We start from the raw sequence: 24,426 nt of genomic DNA on the forward strand, positions 1-24,426 counted from the left end.
AATGAGTCCTGGATAATGTATTATTGCCTAAGTGTATATTGGGCCACCTGGAAATTGAAGTTCCACATACCTGAAATTACCAAAGTTACGAAACCTGGCATGAGATTTTAATTTATAGCACACTTTTCTTACCTCTACAAACAGTGCTCATTGGCTGAAACAAAAAAGAATATTTGATAAAACTAATAGTCAACTGTATACAACTATATCTGTTATTAGAATTGCAGCACAAGGCATTTAGAGATGCTTGTGGAACAAGGGAAGCACCATGGATTTCTGAGTAAATATGCTTTAAAATATTGTATATTATGTAACCCTTTGGTATTTAATTAATGCATATATTGAAAAATAAAAACATTAAAAATGTACCTCTTAAATTAAATCCTATATATTGGGTTAAAATGAAGCTTTTAGTTATAATCCTGTTGTGTCTTTGTACCCAAAGTACAAATATGCTCTGATACCATTTTTTTTTCCTGCTATGGTCCTTATGATTCTCTGAAGTTTGTGTCTGTCTTGTTGGGTTTGGTTCTGCAACCCAACAAGACAGACACAGACTTCAGAGAATAATTAGAACTGCAGAATAAACAATTGCTACCAACCTGCCTTCCATTGAGGACCGGTATACTGCATGAGTCAAAAAGAAAGCTGTGAAAATATTTACAGACCCCTTGCATCCTGGACATAAACTGTTTCAACTCCTACCCTCAAAACAACGCTATAGAGCACTGCACACCAGAACAACTAGACACAAGAACAGTTTTTCCCCAATGTTATCACTTTGCTAAACAAATAATTCCCTCAACACTGTCAAACTAGTTATTAAGTCTGCATTACTATTAATCTTCTCATCATGCCTATCACCCATCTCCTCCCACTTATGACTGTATGACTGTAACCTTGTTGCTGGTATCCTTAAGATTTATATTGACTATTTCCCTATGACTATCATTAAGTGTTGTACCTTATGATTCTTGACAAATGTATCTTCTTTTATGTACACTGAGAGCGTATGCACCAAGACAAATTCCTTGTGTGTCCAATCACACTTGGCCAATAAATTATTCTATTCTATTCTATTCTATTCTATTCTATTCTATTCTATTCTATTCTATTCTATTCTTTCTATTCTATTCTATTCTATTCTATTCTATTCTAAACCCAGGTCAAAAGCATCCTCAATCTGTATTTAGGCTTTATTATATCTCATCTTGGAAACCAGGTATGACTGTTTTGACTTGAAACAGAAGCAGTAAGAAGGATTTGCAATGTGACAGCAAATTTCACTATGCATGCTGCATTTTTTTTAACGGATTCAAGGATTGGTGGATAATAGTATCACTTCGTACAGGGGGAGGACCCTTAACATCAAAGAAATCAACACAAACCCAATCAAACATCAGGCTGAAGTACTGATGGAGAAACAGCCACCGCAATAAAAAGCTAGTGTGGAAAGCAAGATTCCCCTGGCCGCGAGCCCTTCGTCGTGATCGCCATAGCAACAGACGGTGGTTTTGCAACGCGCTTGCGTTAAACTATCCCGCCAAATTTGTCGCATCTTCTTTGCAGTTGCCACTGCGTATGGAAGAGCGTGTGAGGCGGCGAGATGGCAGGCTTCGCCTCAGAGCCCTTAGTGTGCGAGCGGTTTCACTCGCGGCACGACCCTCACTGGCTGCTGGAGTTTTTGCCTTCGCCGCTCTGCTTGGCTTGCGCCATTGAGACGCTGAAGGAGGACGGGGTCTCGGTATGTGCGCCAGCGCGCTTGCTTTGAGATGCGGCTCTCTTTGGGAGGCTGAATAACGTTCCCCATTTTCCTCTTCGTGCCTTCACTCGTCATTGCCCCGCGTTAGTTCACAATTCCTCTTTCCTGTTCTAAGCTCAAAGAACAGCTTCACACGCAAGCAGTGGGCTGGTTTAGATATGTGTGTGTGTGTGTTTGTGTTTGAATAGTCATTTTTTTTTAGTTAAATCCATAAATTCGGAAACAAATATATTCTCTTTGGAATAGCAACATTACATAAAACCAGCATTTGTAACTATTTACTTGCTCACTACTAACTCTGGGCTATAAAATGATCCTTTTTAAATGGGATGAGTGAGAAGACATTGTATGGTATGGTAATGGTAGTAACATAACCCTGGCAGTTTTGGAGTATGGAAATTATTTGGCCGCCATGGATTGTGTATTTCTGAGTTCTAGCCCATTTCTGAGTTCTAATTCCAGCTCGAAATGGCAGGTGGTAATTTTATTTATTTATTTATTTATTATTTATTTATTAGTCACATTTTTATGCTGTCCAACTCCCGAGGGACTCTGGGCAGCTAACAACAAAGAATAAAACAATGCGATCAATATCGGTTATGTTAATATAGTTTTCATACTATGAGAAATTAAAAAGCCCAAACTATTCTCAAATATACCCAGATACTTTTTACAGCACAGTCCTAATCATGTTTACCGGTACTTCTTAAGTACTACTATTTTCCTTAGGATTCACTTGCACTAAATATGAGAGTATGTTATATTTTGCATTATGTGTGATCCAGCTTTTAAGTTTGTATGCTCTCTGTTCCTTAAACTTGCCTGAATCTGCTACTGTGTTTAATACAAATACTACACAACGGTTTAATAAATAGTTAATAATAATTAACAGTTTATAAATAAACAGTAGTTAGAGCAATTAATACAGCTACAGTTGATCTTTTGTACAATTGATGGACTTTTGCTCTTAGTTGTTTTCCTCAATTGGATTAAAAAAGGGGAGTTTAGAATACAGTCATTTTAGAAATTAAAATGAACACAGGTAGTCCTCAACTTACACCTACAATTGAGCCCAAAATTTCTGTTGCTAAGCAAGACAGTTGTTAAGTGAGGTTTATCTCATTTTATGACTTTTCTTGTCACTGCAGTTGTTAAGTTAGTAACACAGTTGTTAAGTGAATCTGGCAAAATGTGATTACATGACCTCAGGACACTGCAATCGTCATAAATATGAGTCTGCTGCCAAGTGTCTGAATTTTGATCACGTGATTATGGGAATGCTGCTATGGTCGTTAAGATTATTTGTTTTCAAATGTAGCTTTCTTTTTGCTTTTTATGACATTCATTGAGAGTTTCCCCATTTAAAACTATCATGGTACAAATTTGACTTGAAAATATCTTTTTTCTGCCATGTCTCCATGACTTTGCCTTCATTTCAGCCCTAGGCCTTGTGAGAGAAGTTAGGACATTCTTTATCAAACAGCCATCTAAAGTATATAAAATCTTTTCAATTGAGATTACTAGATTATACGATTGATTGTTATGTGCAAGGATGCGTTGGATATAAAATAGGTAAGTAAGGCAGAAGATAGGAGAAAAATTCTGAAGTTTTCACTACTTCTATCCTTTCAAAGGAAATCAACAGTTTTGGGCTCAAAAAGCAAGAATATAGGCTTACAGGAGAATTAAATTTCTTATATTTCTTCTTAACCATTTTTGTAATTTTCTCTTGCTAACATTTAGCTAATACGCAAGAAGCATGTGGTCTCTTGTCTCCGAGATGTTCTGACTCAGCATGCAACAAGAGTCATCCCATTGTTCTTTCAGAATGAAAGAATATGTGCTTATTTTATAGCAACTTTGTTTGGTAAGAGAACATCAGACACATTCAACATGTTCTTCTGCAAGAATATTTTAATTTTTTCAACACAATTTATTTTGTGAATCAGAGTGACTAAAATGAGGTGTTTGGCCAAAATAGACATTTTAAATACTATAGTTGATTTTCTATTACATAATTAGTTTTTTTTCTTCTGCGATGAAAAATATCACAGAGAAAAGAATAATAATAAAGGATGTGGCCTTTGAGGAGACTGAATTAATCAAAAGCCGTGGTGGCACAGGTTTATTTTTTTATTATTTTTTAAAATTTGATTTATATGCCGCCCTTCTCCGGATACTCAGGGCGGCTTACAATGCGTTAAGCAATAGCCTTCATACTTTTGTATATTTATACAAAGTCAGCTTATTGCCCCCACAAAGTGGGTCCTCAATTTACCCACCTTAGAAAGGATGGAAGGCTGAGTCGACCTTGAGCCTGGTGAGAATTGAACTCGCAGTAATTGCAGGCAGCTGGATGTTAAATGCTACCTTAGGAGGCATTAGCCTCCTACGCCACTCAGGCTCCAGTGATTAAAATGCAGTAAAATGCAGTCAGTAATTCTACTGACCACCAGAGTTCAATTCCCACTGGCTCAAAGTTGAGTCAGTGTTCCACCCTTCCGAGGTTGGTAAAATGAGAACCCAGATTGTTGGGGGCAATATGCTGACTCTATAAACCACTTAGAGAAGGCTGTAAAGCATTGTGAAGCAGTATATAAATCTAAGTGCTGTTAATAATGTAGGTTTAATTTTTAGGGCCATTTTAAAAATTCTTAATTTATGTTAAATCATTTGAATCCTTAGAATGAACTATATATATCCTGCTATATTTGTATGTGTTTATTTTTAGTAATCCACAATCAATATATTTACTTCTGTTGTGTTATTTTGAACACATAAAGTGTGTTTAAATCTGATTTTAAAAAAGGATACCACTCCCACATATTGTAATAGTTCTATAAGACATAGGTTATAGTTCTATAAGAAACAATGCAAGATGTTTCCTGAATCTGGTGTTAAATCATATGTGGCAATCTTTATTTTAGCATGTTCTAAAGGTGGCAAATTGGATCTGAGAAACCTCATACCTTCTGCTATTCAAGAACATCCAAGTTAACAGGCCTCTAATTTCCTTTATTCTTTGTTTATCCCTTTCTAAGAATTATTAATAGGATATTCAGACAAGACTTCATTCTTTAGCAGGTTATTGAAAAATATATAAATATAGGAAAGAAAGCTAATTGTAAATGTGCTGATTGAGAGAAAGTGTAATAAAAAGTCAATAGTCTTGATTTATGGAATGTGAAGGCTGTTTGCTGAATGAGATAAAAGTGATAAAAGATGGAAGTAATCTTGCATGAAAATACATGGAATTCCTGATGAATGGTTCTTTAATACTGAGCAATGAGTAAGACAAGAGTGGTTCTTCAATGTATTTATGGAGATATATATAGCAACAGGAATGTATATGCAGAAGATTACATCATAGTAGCTGAGAATATGAATTACTTACAGCAAAGATTAGATAAATTACTTAATGCAATGAGGAGAATGGATCTGAAAATTAAAGTACCAAAGAACAGAAAGAAAGTAATAAATTATTGTAAATGACAATTTACAATTTATAAGCTCCTAAATAGAGAGACGTTGACAAGCTTAAAAAAAAACAAAAGGCTATGTTTTGTTAGTGTATGGCTATGACAGAAGCTGAGGTGCTTTTCAAGGATTAAAAGGTATGGAGAGATATAGTAAATTAGGTTGATGCAATGCAAATTAGATTTAGTTACATTTCCCTTTTTGGGTTTGTGTATGTGTGTATAGTATATAGATTTATTATTTGTTGCTCTTTTTCTTTATTCTGCATAAATCTGTTTACCCTAAAGTAATAGCATCACAATTATATATGTATATTTCCTCTTTAGTAAGTGCAGTGAAGATTGCAGCCCAAATATTTAAGAATGATAATTATTTTTTTCCCAAAAGATGATTCTTACTTTATATACTTCTATAGGGATCTTACAAATTGTAGAAGACAGCAGTATCCTGGATTTACTCATGGAAGGTATATATAAAATGGGGAGCTTGAATAACTTTATTATCTGTGTGATAATAAGAGCAGTTAATGATCAAATTGTATCAGGAGGTGCTATGCAAATGCCAGTAAATTTCTTTTGAGGTTTAGATTTAGGTTACATTTTGTTTTTCAACATAACATTCAGCTTAAATTATATAAAAACATTTCTAATTTTCAATAAACTCTGTGGCAGCTGATGGGTTCTTGTCTATTCTTAATAAACAAATCTGAACTTGTTCAGGTAAGATAGGTTCTATATGGCCCCACAGTTGTGTGCCATAGGTCAGCATTGTCCTAAATACTTTCAATATGGGGTTTAAGATGCCTGGGTAATTTTAATTAAATAATGTATATAATTTTTTGGTACTTGCATCAGCCTTTATCATTCTTTTAGAATGGTTTGCCCATGGCCTTATGATAGTAAAGGCCATTCCTAAATAGGTGAAATAACACACTTGTTCAGTAGGCTTCCCATCAAGTGGCCAGTTATATTTCTCACTTTTTTTTTTTTTTTTGCTAAATAGCATCATTTTAGATTTAATTTTATTGATATTTAAAGAATTGAGACTATACTACTACAGGTAGCTTTCCAACAGTTTTCTCCGGCCCATTTGAGAATGCGCTTTTAGAATCATATTGTCAGCTTATAAAAGAATACATTTACCAAGGATCTTCGGCATATGAGTGTCTGGAGCATACAAGAATCCTGGAATAGATATAGAGCATAAAAAGCGTTGGGGCTAGAATACAACCCCGTCTAACATCTTTATGGGTAGGCATACTCAGAAAATATTTACTTCCACACATACTTTCAAGTGGCTGTTTGAACAGAGGTCCTTAACCAGGGGTAAGAATCTGGATTCTATGTTTAAGATTCCTTTCTCATAGGGACTTGGATGTCTGAAAATAGCTCAATCTTGCTTTCTGTAACACATACATAGCCTAAAACACTGCTAGTTTTTCTTGAGTGATATGTAAAAGGATACATAAAACCAAATTCTTTATCTTCTGAAATTTGATAGTTAACATTTATACATCAAGAAGGTCAGTTTTGAGCATGCCATATTTCTTTTGGGATTTCTAGAAAATTGAATAGAACTGAACCAAATCTAATATTCAAGGAGAAACCAGCAAAACAAAAAATTGAGTTAAAAATGAGCAACATAATGATGAGGGCTATGGAAGAAAACTGGCCAGAAAAAAATCCTACACTGCGTCCCTGTGGGAGACACAGTTGGGCGGTGGCTAGTAAATTTGTGTATTATTTTATTATAAGCCCCTCTTATCTCTGGTCATGTAACACAGACTGGAATGTGTGCAAATGTTCTGTTCTTCCTAGGGCACAAACAGATGTGAGGGAAGAACAGAAACACAAAAACAGATTACAGAGATGCATTACTGTACATACAAAAATTGTTGTCCCTCAGCCACTGCTGGTAAAGCAGGTAATAGTAACAGAGTTGGAAGGGACCTTGGAGGTCATATAGTCCAACCCCCTGCTCATGCAGTAGACCTATACTACGGATTTGAACCACTGAACTGCCGACCTTTCTGATCGACAAGCTCAGTGTTTTATACAATCCCTATCATTAGGTATATGATATTATTAAGCATATTTACTTTAATGTGTAAATATAATTCTGGAAAAACTACAGTAAAGAAAATTAAATGTCATATGTAAAAATGTTAGCAAAATTGATTGTGATATATGTGTCAATTACTGTGAATAAACTGAGTATTTTTTTCTTGCTGTGAACAGTATTAGTACAGTTGGTAGTAGAGCTGAAATTGGAGAGGTATCTTCATTATCTATTGGATGAATGTCAAAAAGAGGTTTGTATTTTCCATTTTGGAGTAATGTGCTTTTCATTAACTGAAGTAAGTTGAAAAATAATTGATTTTTCTAGTTTATAAAAATACTGATTTCTATGAAGGATGGATGAATGGAAGATCAATGATACCAATGATAAAATCAATGGTATTGTGGTATTAACCTGTTTATTTATTTATTGAATTTATATGCACCCATCTCATAGTTCAAGGCAATTCTGGGCAGCTTACAATGTAATAAAATGAGATATAAAAACAATTATAAATATAAAAACAGATTAAAATTACAAAATATTAAGGACAGACTAAAAAAGGCCACAGATTTGGAGCAGGGGATTGATGACGTCCTCTTTGTTACTGCACTGTACCAACCACCTCCACCTACAGTTTTTCCTTTAGGGCCCCACACTAAGCAACATAGCCAGGATTGGAGACTCTTCCTGAAGACCAGAAGAGTGGGGGATGGCTCTCTCCTCTCACAGCAAGATGTTCCAAAGAGTGAGGGTCGTGGCAGAAAATTCCTTGATTAATGGGGTCTGCAGTACGCCCCTTCTGCCGGAACAAATGGGATAGGCCGATTTAATTGGGGCTAGATAGTTCCTCAGATATTCTGGATCCATGCCATACAGGGCTTTAAAGGTAATGGCCAACACCTTGAATTGGACTGGGAAGCAGGTTTGCAGTTCGCATAACCAAGTGCCACCCTAGGGGCCTCCAGTACTGTCACTGTTGCTGCATTTATTTAGGGATGGAAACACATATAAATGTCATTTATGTAATTCGTCCTGACACCACTTACGTGTTTGTGTTTGCTGGAACCTGCTGCATCCCAGGATCATGTAACCACAAATTTGCACCTTTTTTGTCATTTGCAGGCAGAACTTTCCTCAATTTGTCTTGAGAGGGATGGTCTAGGGCAGTTGTGGACTTCAACTCCCAGAATTGTCTAGCCAGCTTGAAGTCCACAAGTCTTAAAGTTGCCAGATTTGGAGACTCCTGGTTTAGAGTAAAATGAGTTTAAAAGCTTACTTAGGATTGTGGGAATGTATTTATGGAATGCTTGTTGACACAATATATCTTTGCATTCTGATCAAGAGAATTGCACCAAGGATGATTGCATGTGTCAAGTAGCCTTTTAGAACAATGGCAGCAGAAGAAAATAGTTGATTAAAGAGAAAGAAGCAAATTGCAATGATTTCCATACTGCATCTTGTAAATTATCTAATTTGTTTCCCCCAACCACAATAGTTATGCAAGATAGCCACAACAAGAAATAGTCTGCCTGTATTTATTCTTCTTGGAAAGTTGGCAGATGCTATTCCATTGTTTGCTGATACTTTAGTGACTGAACATAGTAAGTATTACAGGTGAATTTTAACTATGCAGTGATTATATTATGAACTCAATAGATGATAAAAACAATTTTCTTGATGTCCCACAGAATAATTTTAGCAGTAAAAAGGAGGATTAAAAACATAATTTCAACCTCTAAGAAACTATTAGCAAGATAACTTGCTCTTGATAACTTGGTAATCAACTGGTGGTGAATGTCCCCGTAGAACTGGCAATAAATGAGAACATGGGCTGTGGTTTCTACAGTATCCATATGATAAGAGCAGAATTGGGTTTCATAGGGGATTTTCCTATATTTCCATTATAGGACAGCTGTGAGAAGCATATTAAACTGAACTAAAGATAAGGCTGTCCAAAATTGAGGAATTGTGATATAAATAAGAGACTGGTTTAAATACTAACATTTGGTTATTTGCAATTGTGAGAGGAAGCAGCAATTTCTGTTTGACCTGCTATACCAAAGAGCCTTTACCTTAGTGTTACTCTAGCTTGATCTGATTCTAAAGTTAAGATTGCATCACTGGAGAAACTATAGAGGCTTAGTTTCTTTTTCCCAAGAAGATTCATTGTCTGCCAATAGATTTAGCTGTACAGTATTTCACACTATCTATATTATTAGCACAATATATTCTAAGTTGATCTGTTGAAAGCAAAAGTCTTAAGGTCTCACCTTTAAGATCTCCTATCCACCTCCAATTAATTGTTGAAAGAGAACCAATGTTTTTTCTTGAGATTTGAGTGGTTTACACAATATGCGAAATTATGTGACTTTTCAGAACTTGGTTTCAATGGTTGTTTTTTCTGAACTTTTCTAACAAAACTTCTGTTTTCTCATTACACCTGCTTTTCTATTTTCTTTAACATGTAACCTGATTGAGCATCTGGCTGCAGGCTTGATGTACCCCAGTGAGAGGATAAAAGCTGCTGTATGTTATCTTTATGGCAAACTGTATGCTGTCCCCAGTGCTGCAAAGCAGTTGACTATTCATTTCAAAGATAAACTTAATAGTCTCGTTCTGACTACTTTGAAGGATGCTCAGACCATGGAACTGCAACTTAACTCCGTAGGTAAGTCAGAAGGTTACAAGAAGGATTTTTCATAATTGTTAGGGATGACTTTTATGTACAATAACAATCCTTTTTTTGGGAATGCTGAATGTTTGAAAAAAAATGGAAAATATTTTTAAAATATAGCATAAATTATTGTCAATGTAAGGATTTTACATGTTTTTTGAATATTGAGCACATACCAACAATCACCTGACCTGGGGATTTTACTTAAAAAAAAACCGGGCTAGTGTTACACCATCCAGATTAAGTTCAGACATCTGACGAAAAAGCTGCAATAACTTCCAGAGAAAGCAGCTTGATTTTAATCCCCAAATGAAAAAATATTTTTAAACAACAATATTATGAAACATTGTGTTGTTAGCTGCAGAGACCCAAGCAATTTGAAAGCGTGTAATAGCAAGTTGGTAGATATGTACCATTTTGGTGGGCACATTAACGGGGACATGAAAGGAGCCCCCAACAGGACATTCCCTGGGCAAAGGTCATGTCACTGGCTAATCCTTTCAATCTGGAAGCATTTTAGATGCTTCTGCCATGAATGTGAGTGAATAATTATAGCTCTTATCATATAATGCTAATTATATGAATGTACAAATATATTATGGAATCTAATGGTGACATAGTTCAATATTGTTCAGTTTCCTATTATTGTCCATTTTCTTTCTTCTCTTCAGGTTTATTAAAGCAACTGCTGAAATATGATAATTTTGTTTTGGTTATTATGAGTTTTACAGGAAAAGCAGCAGATTCTGCAAGTCCTGAGTTATTTGAAGGAGATAGTCTATTACCTTTAATTCTTAAGAAGGTAACTTTATAGAAATGTACTTAATACTAATATCAGTTGATGAAAGCAAAATAAATTTGTCAATATTATAAATGTAATTGTCAAGATGAATAATAAACCTATTTTTGTTTATTGATTTTATATCATTTTTAGGCTACTTCACTCCCAGTGGACTCTGGGCAACCCTCATTAGAAATAATTAAAAACACAATTAAAACAAACTAATAAAATTCTGATTGAAGAAAAGTTCATATCATTGATTGATATGATTGTTCATCTTGGGCCAAAGACACAATGGAATAATGCAATTTTAATGTATTTGTCAAAAGCTAGGAGCACTGGAATGCCCTATTATTGAGAAGGCCTAATACCTTATCCATATTTCATATATCTCAAAATGGATGGGCGGATCATTTGGATGGGCAGATTATATTATGATAGGGTAGTACCTAATGTATAGAACTTTAAAGGTGATAACCAGCATCTTAAATTGGGCTTAAGGAAATCAAGGAACTGCTTATGTTTGTCAATTGTACAGAGATCTTGCTGGAATAACCTCACCTGACTCCATCTTTGTATACCAGACTAATTAGAGAAGAGATATAATTGCCTGCCAAAGAATTGGGAAGACACCCCAAACCTTCTGGAAACCTGAGTCCATTAGGTATTAGGTGTTGGTGGTTCTAATTCGTCCTGTGCCACATGTCCTCAGTTTAACGAAGTGATCTGACCAGAACAAAATGACAATTCCTATATCTTCACAACACATCTATTTTTTTCAAAAACAAAGATCAGATCAAATGTGTGTCCTCCCATGTGAGTTGAGGTTGCAGTCATAAAGGCCATGAAGTCAAAAATTCCCATTTCCAGGCATTAAGATTAATCCCTAAAGACTTACAACTTTTGGAACCCAAACATCAACCCCAAAATGAAATTAAGGAACTTCTGGAGGGCCACTGCTGGGCAACTGGGTAGCTGACAGCTCTGCGAATGCGCACACTGGGAACAGGCTCACGCTGTTCTTCTGCCTCGCTGATGTCAGACTCCGGAGGCAGCAAAGAACTACCAGATGGCCTTGGCCCCCTCTCTGCCTCCGACTCAGAGCCATCGTCTGAGCCTTCCCCAGACTCCAGGACTGGCCCACATTCCTCCCCAACCTCCTCACTGTCCAAATCTGCTGCCAGCTCTGCTGGCGGGCCACAACAGTATCTCAATGTTACATAATATTTGCAATCCTTCATTTCCAAAACAATGTCCTGTATTACCATGAAAATCTTATGCACAATCATAGCAAATCCTCTTCCCTAATATTGATGTAGCAGCTGATGCAAGACCAGATACCCATCTAAGCCAATTTCAGGTGGGGCTATATCCACATTCTTATCCAGCCAAGTTTTAATAATCCACAGTTGGCCACTTTATTCATACATTTGATTTAGCATTTTCTAACAGCAATTGGATGCCAATGAACCCAATAATTTAAAATATAAACATCAGAAGCTAGGACATAACTATCTCAGAGGAGGAGATCTGATATTTATTTTTATTTTATTTTATTTCAAATTTATATACCGCACCTTCTCCCAAGGGACTCAGGGCGGTGTACAGCCAGATAAAAACATACAGTACAAACATTAAGAACAATTAAAAGCATATATATTAATTTGGCCCCAGTTTAAAATGACAAACCAATTAAAAATTTAAAAATATGTTAAGCCAGCCTGGCTTGATGAAAAAAGAAAGTTTTAAGGGCACAGCGGAAGGCACCAAGGTCTTGGATTCTCCTTATCTCAGGGGGCAGCTTGTTCCATAGGGTAGGTGCCCCCACAGAGAAGGCCCTCCCCCTGGGGGTCACCAGCCTACATTGTTTGGCTGATGGCACCCCGAGGAGGCCCTCTCTGGGAGCGCACAGGTCGATGGGAGGTTGTCGGTAGCAGCAGGCGGTCTCGAAGATAACGGTCCTATGCCATGGAGTGCTTTAAAGGTGGTAACCAACACCTTGAAGCGCACCTGGAAGACCACTGGGAGCCAGTGCAGCTCGCGCAGGAGTGGTGTTATGTGGGAGCGCCATGCAGCTCCCGTAATTACCTGCCCGGTCGCATTCTGGACCAGTTGGAGCCTCTGGGTGCTCTTCAAGGGGAGCCCCATGTAGAGAGCGTTGCAGTAGTCCAGGCGAGAGGTGACGAGGGCATGAGTGACTGTGCACATGGAATCCTGATCAAGAAAGGGTCGCAACTGGCGAATCAGGCGAACCTGACAAAAGGTCCCCTTGGCTACAGCCGTCAGATGTTCCTCCAAGGACAGCTGCGTATCCAGGAAGACTCCCAGATTGCGCGCCCTCTCCGAGGGGGCCAAAGACTTGCCCCCAATAGTTAGCGATGGAATCAGCTGACTATATCGGGATGCCGGGAACCACAGCCACTCAGTCTTGGAAGGGTTGAGCTTGAGCCTGTTCCTCCCCATCCAGATCCGCACAGCCTCCAGGCACTGAGACATCACTTCAAGGGCATCGTTGGGGTGGCCTGGGGTGGAGATGTACAGCTGGGTGTCATCAGCGTACTGGTGGTACTTCACCCCAAAGCCACGGATGATCTCACCCAGCGGCTTCAAATAAATGTTGAACAAAAGGGGCGAGAGGACCAACCCCTGAGGCACTCCACAGATGAGAGGCCTCGAGGTCGACCTCTGCCCCCCTGCCAACACAAACTGCGACCGATCAGAGAGAAAGGAGAACCACCGTAACACGGTGCCCCCCATCCCCAACTCTTCCAACCGGTGCAGCATGATACCATGTCCACGTCATCAGGGGTCACAGAGTCAAACTCTTCCCAGATAACGTTCTCAAGACTATTCCTCACCACCCTGCCCGAATCTACCCAGTCAGAGTCCAAATCCCCTCGGATCTGAGCTATTTTGTCATACAGATATTGTCCGAAATCCTCAGCCCTGCCTTCCAGGGGGTCCTCCCGCACTCCCGGTTGAAGCAGGGAGCGGGTCACCCTGAACAGGGCGGCCGGACGATTCTCTGATGACACAATAAGAGCGGAAAAGTAATTAAACTTTGCCGCTTTTATCGCCACTAAGTAGGTCTTAATATGCGACCTTACTAGTGTTCGGTCAGATTCAGCGAGACTGGCCCTCCAACCGCTCTCCAGGCGTCTTTTCCGGCGCTTCATCTCCCTCAGCTCCTCGGTAAACCAAGGAGCCGCGAGGGATCAGCACCGGGTCAGAGGCCGCAGAGGCAGGACTCGATCCAAGGCCCCACCAGCCGCTCGATCCCAGGCAGCTACCAGGTCCTTGGCCGAGTCATGTGCCAGATCTTCAGGGGGTGGCCCAAGCTCCATCTGGAACCTCTCAGGATCCATCAGGCGCCTGGGGTGGACCCATCTTATTGGCTCCGCCTCCCTGCGGCGGGGTGTAGCGGTTCAAAGGTCCAGGTGAAGGAGCGAATGATCTGACTATGACAAGGGTTCCATGTCTATATCCCCTATAACAAGACCACTCAACCACTGGCCAGGGACAAAAATCAAGTCCAGAGTGTGACCCCCCCTGTGGGTGGGGCCATGAACTAGCTGGGTCAGGTCCATGGCCGTCATGGAAGCCATGAACTCCCGAGCCATCTTGGACGTTTCACCAATGGACGGTGAGTTGAAATCACCCATGACCATAAGCCTGGGTGTATCAACTGCCACCATGGCTATCACGTCGAGGAGCTCGGGCAGGGCCGTTGCCGCGTGGCAGGGAGCCAGGTACGCAAGCAACAAGCCCATCTGAACCCCATGACCCCATCTCACAAAGAGGGATTCACATCCGGCAATCTGTGGCACAGTGGTCTCCCTCGGACCAAGACCTTCGTTAATAATAACCGCCACCCCCCCGCCCCTCTCCTGGGCCCTCGGCTGATGGAATGCTCTGAAGCCTGGTGGGCACATCTCAACCAGGGGGACCCCTCCCTCTGGGCCCGACCAGGTCTATAATAAAATGCAGCCCATTTTCTCAAATAATCCACCCAGTGTTCTACTTCAAACTGCTTTTATTAGGTTTCTCTAATCGCTATAATTGAATTAATATTTTTTGCTGCAAAAGAAATTAATAGCTTCTGTATTATGTCTACATGTAGCGTGCCTGAATGAGAAGAGTGATAGGAATTTTGTTTTCATATTGTATATAGTATTTTTTAACGCAGGGAATTATGTCAGTGCACTTCCCATAATATAGCTTGTTTATAAGATCTTAGTGAACTTTTAATAATATTGCATTGTTATTATAAACTCCAAACATTTTTTAAAATAGTTAAATATTCATATTTAATAAATGTATTTTCTAATGAACTCATGGTAATTAGTATAAAATTCTGATGTTTCCTGCAGTTGCTATTATCAAGAGATGAGATATTACAGGTGGCAAGTACACAATGCATGGCCGCTATATTGGTGCACTCTCCAGCTAAATATGCTCCTGCTTTTATCCATGCAGATATTCCAGGTAACAAGAGTAATTAGACATTCTATTTGTCTGATACTCTGGAATGCCATGGTATTTGATTTCAAAGCCATGTTTCAAAGAACTTTTGCTGAATCACTATTAATGAGTGAAATCTTAATGATAGTATAAAGGTTAATATCTAATTTCAGATACCTGAAAACTGACTATAATCCTGAGCTCATAGTGGACTGTACAGTAAAAATGTATAAGCGTATGGCAGCTCTGAAATAGGCAAATTCCATGCAATGAATCATTTAAAAAGAGATGAAATATAAAACTGACAACACTGTAATTCTATTAGAAAAATGCCGTATATGGTGTGTCAGCATTTGATATATGTACAGGTAGTCCTCAACTTACGACCTTAATTGAGCCCAAAATTTCTGTTGCTAAGTGAGACATTTGTTATGTGAGTTTTGCCCCATTTTATGACCTTTCATGCCACAGTTAAGTGAATTATTGCAATTGTTAAGTTAGTAACACAGTTGTTAAGTAAAGTTGGCTTCCTCATTGACTTTGCTTGTCAGAAGGTCACAAATGGTTGGATGTAGTCTAGCCTTGTTTTTCCTAATCCAATCTCTTAGTTTTATTGGTTGAACTGGTAATAGGTTGTTGGTTTTTTTGCTTGCAGAATTTCTATTTGAATGTCTCTTCTGCATGAGTGAAAGTCTCATCTGGTCAGTTTATTGCTGCCTGTTGCTCCTTACTGAAGAACAGCTTTTCTTTTCCAAATGCCACACTGTCTATGGTAAACCATCACTTTTCTTATAGGATAAAACTGCTGTTATGTTAGGCACTATTTACTACATATATAAACTATCTTCACCAATCTTTTAATATCTTCTTTATCCTAGGCATCGAACCTTTTATAAAGAGTGTGAAAGAAACTTTACATCTTAATAATATAGAATTGCAAAAACAAGGACTTTTACTTTTTACTGAAATTTTGAAAAAGTAAGAGATATCAACTCTCCATCTGGCTTTAGTTTGGAAAATTTGAGCAGAGGAAACAGCTTTCACCAAAGTTATATCTGAGAGAATAAATGTTTCAGAGGAAAAATATGTATATATAAATAAGCATGATATAATATAATATAATGATGTTTTTACCAGTTATCTATGAACTTGAAATTTGAAAAACTGTTTATCCTTATTTTTTAAATCATGAAAAATAGTTTATATAAGATTTGGGAGGGATGATGGGGAATCTTGCATATTATATGAAATTCTTCTAGCTTTTTACTGGTCAGTGTATGGAATGTTTATATTTTGTAATTACAAATTTATTTTTTCCAATGGATTTCAGTGGAGAACCTTAATATAGGTATATTTAATATATATACATAGGTTTTATAGGTCGATTACTAATGTTTAATTTAACATAATAACTGTTTACAGTCCTTGAAGACTGAAGTGATTTATATATTTCATAAATAAACTATGAAACCTAAGTAATTATGTACAATAATGTTAGATTAGGCATTTGTATATTTCGATTTGAAATAGCTTGAGTTCAAATGGGCAGTTCTTAGGAAAGGGTTACAATCCGTACTGAAAGTGTTTTGAGTTCAGATAAATTCTGGTTCTGTTGAAGTAGACTGCCTTGAACCTGAATTTGAAAATATCATATTGTACTTTAGGAATATGTTAAGGAGTTAGCTTTTAATTTTTGTTATCCTGAAATTCAAAGTGATATATACTGTTATAATAATTCTTTTGTTGGGTAAAATTTTTGAATATTTTATTTAATTTCAGGCAACCGGAAGAAATTAAATTATTTACAAATATTGCTACATTTAAAGATGCTGTTAGTGTTCTAATGGAAGCTGTGAAATGCCCTGTTATTGAAGTAGCATCTGAAGCAGTGAAAGCTGTTACTGCAATTTTGAGGTAAATGAAAAGTGTAATTTAATTTAATTTAATTTAATTTAATTTAATTTAATTTAATTTAATTTAATTTAATTTAATTTAATTTAATTACTATCTGGAAAATATAGATAATTCCTTACCTCTGCATCTTCTTTTATAACTTTCTTCCAATTTGTCCCTTATTGGTAAAATTCTTTAAGCATTAGTTTATTAGGATCTGGATATTCTATATATGCTTTTTAATAATATACTTGACCAAAGTATACCAAAATGCTCATTTGGACAAGTGTGATTTTAGTAGAAAAAAGGTAAGTGAATATCCTCCTTTTATTCATAATTGATTTGTTCTTTTACCACGATATTTCTATTGACACTCATTTATATTATTATCTTTGCTTAACATTTTTCTGTTTTTCTCAGCACAGAAAGGATCATGTGAGCTTTCCACCTATACAATATGGGCAACTACAGAAATTGATTGAAACTATATTGATGCGATGTAATGATCTCCCACTGGCACCTTTTAGTAAGAGGGTGATGGTTAGTCCTTCAAAGCTCCTTTTTTTTGTTCTGATTTAAGACCAGCAATGTGTAATATATATAAATACAAACTTAAAAAAAAAAATTAACAGAACATTTGCTGAAAGTACTCCCATCCCCATATATTAAAAGTTGAGTCCTCCTTTCTTTTAAAGACAATTCTTTGCCTCTGTTAAATGTACTTTGGACCATATTTGCACACTATTATTTTATTAAAGTAATTATTTATCTAAACATTGGGCTATAGCAGCCTAAAATATTCTTACTGATTTTTCTTCTTTCAATATCACAGGATCATCAAGGGGGTAGATGTAACAATAGAGCAATTTCACAACAGGCACAGTTTTTGCAGAGTGCCTTAGAAAGCTTCAGAAATGCTTGTAGGTAAGAAAAGATGTTGCTCAATTTTACTGATGGTAGAAGTGGTAAGAAAAATCAACTAGAAACTGAGATGTTATACTAAATATACAAATATTTAATACACATTTCATTCACTCTTACATGAATTTACAGCAGAAAAGTACTGAGCTCATTTTTATATCTGAACATGACCCTCAATCAAACTTGATCTTTGATGGATATGTCCATGTAGTTTGACATGGACATGGATGTGTCCATGTAGTTTTGTTAGCAACGATACAGAAATGTTTTGCCAGTGACTTCTGGGATTTTTGTTTAATCTTCTCTATCCTGCTTATACCTGTGATACTATCATCCAAATACTAATTTTTGAAAATTGGCTAGAGACTGTTTTGATTGAGATGAATACATTCAATAAAATCAGTCAATAAAATGATTGAAATGGTTCCAGTTAGAATTCCTATTTTATGCACATATATTTAGCTGATATAATTGCAGTCTATCAAGAAGTTTTTTTAAAAAAATTAAAAACCTGATAACGTGATTTGATTTATCTATGGTATATTTAATTGTTATATAATAACAAGAAATGAAGCTTATTTTATTCAGCTGTCCTTAATCTTGCCAGATATGAATGGAGTCCTATTCATTTGTTTGGGCTGCTATGCTTATATTCTGCCTTTCTTCCTGGAAGTCCAACTTAGTTTACCTAATATTATGCTGACAGCTACCTTGTAAAATAGACTGGACTAACAGTTTAAATTCTGTTCACATCTTCAAAATAGAAATAGGGTCATACCTCCTGATTTCTGTTGGAGAGAAAGTGAACAAACTATATCTGTGTACAACTCTGAGCAAAGATAGTGTTTGTATGAAAAAGTAATTTTATGTGTACCATTCTACTGATATTCCAGCTAAATATACAGTATCTAATTAGGTCTGACATATCATATTATGCAATTAAATATTTTGAAGTGGTAAGTTGATTTATAATGACAATGCAGTTTTTCACTCAAAAAATGTGTGGGCATGTGTGTGCATGCACACACACACAAATACAAACACCAAATCTTGTGTTCCAGCTACAACATTAGAGTCAGGTTCTTTAGGATTAAGCAGAGCTAGATTTCAGCATACTGTAAGATTAGCAAGCTATATCATAAATTCTTCATAGTCTGAAGGGGCCTTTCAAAATTTCACATTTTTTGTAATATGTTACAGTTTTGTTATAATTTTATACATGAAAGTGTTAATAACTAAGCCTGTATTACTCATATGAATTTCATTAATTGATTAAGATTTAAGTTATGCTTTGTTGTTGCATGCTTTTACACCTTCTGTTCATGGAAGCTCCTTCCTCACCACATCTTATTTATTTTATTTATTTAGTTTGTCAAGCATATATGAGAAAACAAGTATAAGTATAAACATAACATATAAACATAACATATAAACAGGTAAAGTATAAACACAAGAAATGAGTACAAATAAATGGGAACAGTAGGACAGGGATGGTAGGCACGCTGGTACGCTTATGCACGCCCCTTTACAGACCTCTTAGGAATGGGGTGAGGTCCACAGTAAACAGTTTAATGTTAAAGTTTTAGGGGTTTGAGAATGTAAGAACAGAGTCAGATAATACATTCCAGGCACTCCAGGCACTTGACCACTCTGTTGCTGAAGTCATATTTTCTGCAATCGAGTTTGGAGCGGTTTACTTTGAGTTTGTATCTATTGTTTGCCCATGTATTATTGCTGTTGAAGCGGTTGACAGGTAGGACATTGTAGCAGACAATTTTATGTACTAAGCTTAGGTCAGACCATAGGTGGCATAGTTCTAGGTTATCTTGTGTTCTTTAGTATTACTATTAGTACTGTATTTTAGAATGTCACCATGTCTAAATACGATACTGGGGTTAAGGGATATACAAACATGATATAGTATAGGTTGTATCTAATAGGTTTTATAACTTTTTAGCTTAGCTGTGCAATACCAAAAAGATCCTCTGGCTCAGAAGAACACTTTTACAGCTCCAAATTCAGAGAATATTGATACATTGAAAAGATTTTCGGAATTTCTTCTATGGATATCTGATTCGCTTTGCATTCCCCTGGTCATGGTAATTATTTTTGCTATATTCTTAGCATCAAATATCAAATAAGTCATATAAATGTACAGGAAAGCAAAAGAAAAAAGAAAAAAGTTGTATCTATAGATCATATAGAAGGAATTGTGACCAAGTTTGGTTAATAGAGGCAAAACTGCAATGTCCTCTGCTTCTGATTTTTATTACATTGGTAACAAGTGATGAGCATTTACAAGTTAATTTTATTATACAGTATTTGACATCTCAAATGTTATTAAGAAAACAAGTTGTTTTAGGAAGAGTTTTCAGCTATAACAATATTATGCATCATAGGTCTATTAGGCCTATACTGATTTGCATTTCTGATTTGCAATTCATTACTTTTTATAATAGAGAGAATATGTATATATTTTCTTGCAGAAATATTCTGAAAGGGCTGTCCGCCCAGGTATTATGGAAGTCTTCATCTCAGCACTTAGCATCCTGTTCAATGTTATGCCTGACATGCATAAGAGATTAGCCATTAAGATGGGTAAGAAGAGCTAGAGCAAACTACTTTTGGAAGTATGATTAAAATATGTATTTTTATTGCTGAACTTTAATGATGCCAGAAATACAATAAAAATCCTAAATAAATATATTTCTAATCATATGATTAAGTAGGTAATCTTCCTTAAAAGATTGGTGGCTCCTAGTGCTGCCCAACTTTTTTTTTCTGCTATAATTACTGGCAGAACTGTAAGCAACTTTCTACAATTTGGAGAATATAGCATTTCCTGTTCCTGAATGTTACGTTTGTTACCTCAGTGAACCTAGAAATTATTAAGAAAGACAACACCAATACATAAGTAGGCTTTATCGATAGCTTGCAAGTTACATCAGGTGTAAACAGTTACCAACATATGCATAGCTGGCTTATTTTACTTCTTATATTCTCCCACAAGTAATACATTACTTTATAACACTTAAGTTTGAGCACATGTTCTGCTTACCTGCCATCCATTTTAAAATGTGTTGCAGAGGTTCATAGGCAAGTCATGGTAATTTACTTGGGCACACCATTTATTGAATATTTTTTATTATTTATAATAGTATAATAATATAAAAATAATATAAATATTTTCCTATCATTTATTAAATAAATAATTGCATTTGCTCTAAGACACTTTTTACAGGTATATCTAAATGCACATTTTTAGAAAAATTAAAATTTCGCTTACCAAAATATTAGGAAAGTTGTGCTGAAATGATGACAAGAGCAGTACTTTATTGATATAGAAAAGATGCGCCAAGAAGTAAGCAGAATGATAAGCACAATATACTTATTTTAATTCAGACATTTTGCATGAGTAGAATTATCTTTCTCTTTAGCATCTTCTTCTTTCATCCAACTGAACCTGGAACTGAAAGCTAAATTCTGCAGTGGACAAAGGTATTAAATTTGACATTAAAATTATGTCATGCTTCATTTTATTAAAACATTATTTTTACTCAAATAGATCTATCTCCAGAAATTCCTAGGGATTTTGTTATTTTGCATCTTCATTTAGATAGCATGAAGAAATATTTATAATTTTAAAAAGCAGCTGGTTAATTTTTTGATTTGAATGTTTTAAAGATGCCAAAACTTTATGAGTTAATAAAATCATGTATTTCAAAATGTAGCCCTTCATACCTTTATAGAATACCATACGACTAAACTTAGACAATGCTTGTCAATGGATGCACTGTCAAATTTTCATTTTGCTTGATTTCTTTTTTTTAAAGTAATGCTGCCTTGAATCAAGCTTGTTCTAGTTTTCTTCATAGCATGTGCCTCAGTCTTCATTTGTCCTCTGAGAAAATGGTGGTTTCCTCAAAACAAAGTAAGTTTGATAAAAGAGCTGTTTGTGAAGTTTTTTTGAAGTGCAGTATACAGTTCAAATCTGAAAATAAAGCTTGTGGCAGAAATTGGAAAAATACGCCCAATTTGTAGAGATTGGTAAGAATTTGTGGGCTCTGTAAATGATACCTTTAAAATATAGATTCTTCTGTTTATGATCTGGGCCCTTCAATGTCTAAATTATTATATGAATTTGCCATGGTCATTTTAAGGGCTCATGGCACCATATGATTACCAAGCAATATTAACCTAGAAGAAAAAGGGAAAACCTCTCTTTTGTAGGGTAAAACAATAATGTGACCATTGTTACTAAAATTATATTAGGAGTAAAGGATCAGGATTCTAAGCCAGAAAATACGTTTATGTGCTGTCCAGGTTTTCCTGACATTTCTGATTAATGTTTTTTTCTTCATAGAGCAAGAAATATCTGAACTCCTGTGTAAGACTCTGCCCCTGTTAAACTTCAGTGCACTGGAAAGTCTCAGGCTCTTATCTGAAACCCCAGATCCCTTATGTTTAAATGAAACACTTCGCAATCAACAATATAGCCTTCTGTTTCTTTTCTACCTTGCTTTTAGTCATGAAGACAGGTAGGTGATATAGCATGAATAGGAAAAGCAGTCAATAAGCAAGATGAATCAACTTAAGCATTTTTTAATCTTTTTTTTCCAGAATTGTTCCAGAAGCAGATCTGTTCTCAGCTATATCAAGTTTTCTTCTATCTGTTGAGGACCAGGGAGATTGTCCACCTCCATATATTGTTAAAGCTATTTTGTATCTTCTGGCAATTTGTCAGCACAAAAGTAAAGTTTTAGACTTGGTAAACACCGGCTTAATCATTATATACTGGCTTAATCATTATATACAGAAACAGCTTTTAAAATTTACTACATTGAAGGTCTTTTTTTATTAAAGGAATATCCAGGAATTAAAACCAGTATTTTGTTGTTGCAAGCAGCAACTTGGTATCCCATTCTTGTCTGAAAAAGCTTTTGAGGGTATAAGGGTGTTCTTTGAACTGACTTAACATCTGGGAACTTTATGGAAGTGTCTATGAAGTTTTTATGGAAATTGTATGAAACAGGTGTTATTGTCTTCTGTGACGCTTTTTCAACTTTCCAGCCTCGTCTATAAGTGCTTTGGCCTTCCACCAAAGCACTTATTAGGTACCATCATGCTTAGTTTTTTGAGATCAACCACAGTCATCTAGTTAATCTTGCAATCATTACATTTGGTTTATTTAACTAGGGTTTGGTGAATAAATGTTTTATATTTTGCAAAGTAGTTCAATGATCATGTAACAAAGATCAAACTCCCAAGAAAAGAATTTGAATAGTGAGGTAGTGCAGGACAGCATAATTAGATGTTGTGTTCAAATAGCATGTATGGGAAAATGTCCAGGCATGCTAAAAATACCCAAATATCTTCACCTTCTCCCCCACAAAGAATGACAATAACCCTTTGCAAAAGAATATCGTGCCTTTGCAGCCTCTGACCCGGCACCAAACTCACTTAGCTCCTTGGTTCTCCGAGGAGCTGAGGGAGATGAAGCGCTGGAAAAGACGCCTAGAGAGCGGTTGGAGGGCCAGCCGATCCGAATCTGACTTGACACTGGTAAGGTCTCATATTAAGACCTACCTAGTGGCGATAAAAGCGGCAAAATCTAATTATTTTGCCGCTCTTATCGCGTCATCAGATAATCGCCCAGCCGCCCTGTTTAGGGTGACCCGCTCCCTCCTCCATCTGGGAGTGCGGGATGACCCCTTGCAGGGCCGAGCTGAGGATTTTGTACAGTATCTGTATGATAAAATAACTCAGATTCGGGAAGACTTGGCCGCTGACTGGGTTAGTCCAGACGAGATGACTGAGGCAGGCCTTGAGAGTGTTATCTGGGAGGAGTTCGATCCTGTGGCTCCCGAGGACGTGGACAGGATCTTGGGACGGCTAAACGCGACCACATGTTTATTGGACTCGTGTCCCTCCTGGTTGGTGCTGGCTTCCCGGGAGGTTACACGAGGCTGGCTCCAGGGGATTATTAACGCTTCTTTGAGTGAGGGTGTCCTGCCGGCCACTTTGAAAGAGGCGGTTGTGAGGCCCCTCCTCAAGAAGCCCTCCCTGGATCCTGCTGTTTTGGCTAACTATCGTCCAGTCTCCAACCTTTGTTTTATTGCGAAGGTTGTTGAGAGTGTGGTGGCGCGACAGCTTCCCCAGTACCTGGATGAAGCTGTCTATTTGGATCCGCTCCAGTCCGGTTTCAGGCCTGGGTACAGCACGGAAACGGCATTGGTCGCATTAGTGGATGATCTCTGGAGGGCTCGGGGTAGGGGTTATTCCTCTATCCTGGTCCTGTTAGATCTCTCAACGGCTTTTGATACCATCGACCATGGTATCATGTTGCACCGGCTGGAGGGACTGGGAGTGGGGGGGCACCGTTTTGTGGTGGTTCTC

General features: G+C 36.9%; 1 protein-coding gene across 8 annotated transcripts in view; it reads left to right on the top strand.

Annotated features, from left to right (window-relative positions):
- Positions 1–1,529: 1,529 nt before the first annotated feature.
- Positions 1,530–24,426, top strand: part of MEI1 (meiotic double-stranded break formation protein 1) — a 41,783-nt gene continuing 18,886 nt past the window's right edge. For all 8 annotated transcript variants that reach the window (XR_015728720.1, XR_015728719.1, XM_087873126.1 and 5 more), the window contains exons 1-19: positions 1,530–1,744; positions 3,506–3,629; positions 5,655–5,705; positions 7,477–7,550; positions 8,796–8,901; positions 9,765–9,968; positions 10,646–10,776; positions 15,126–15,240; positions 15,872–15,988; positions 16,095–16,194; positions 16,996–17,130; positions 17,535–17,649; positions 17,942–18,033; positions 19,988–20,129; positions 20,517–20,628; positions 21,468–21,528; positions 21,864–21,961; positions 22,394–22,568; positions 22,651–22,798. Coding sequence is in view for 6 of the 8 variants with exons in the window: in XM_087873126.1 (XP_087729252.1) it covers positions 1,607–1,744; positions 3,506–3,629; positions 5,655–5,705; positions 7,477–7,550; positions 8,796–8,901; positions 9,765–9,968; positions 10,646–10,776; positions 15,126–15,240; positions 15,872–15,988; positions 16,095–16,194; positions 16,996–17,130; positions 17,535–17,649; positions 17,942–18,033; positions 19,988–20,129; positions 20,517–20,628; positions 21,468–21,528; positions 21,864–21,961; positions 22,394–22,568; positions 22,651–22,798 (2,238 nt within the window). In the remaining 2 variants the exon portion in view is untranslated. The remainder of the gene's footprint in view (positions 1,745–3,505; positions 3,630–5,654; positions 5,706–7,476; positions 7,551–8,795; positions 8,902–9,764; positions 9,969–10,645; positions 10,777–15,125; positions 15,241–15,871; positions 15,989–16,094; positions 16,195–16,995; positions 17,131–17,534; positions 17,650–17,941; positions 18,034–19,987; positions 20,130–20,516; positions 20,629–21,467; positions 21,529–21,863; positions 21,962–22,393; positions 22,569–22,650; positions 22,799–24,426) is intronic.

The sequence above is a fragment of the Pantherophis guttatus genome, chromosome 7, assembly GCF_059756535.1.
Source record: "Pantherophis guttatus breed Tessera chromosome 7, ASM5975653v1, whole genome shotgun sequence".
Classification (NCBI taxonomy): Eukaryota; Metazoa; Chordata; class Lepidosauria; order Squamata; family Colubridae; genus Pantherophis; species Pantherophis guttatus.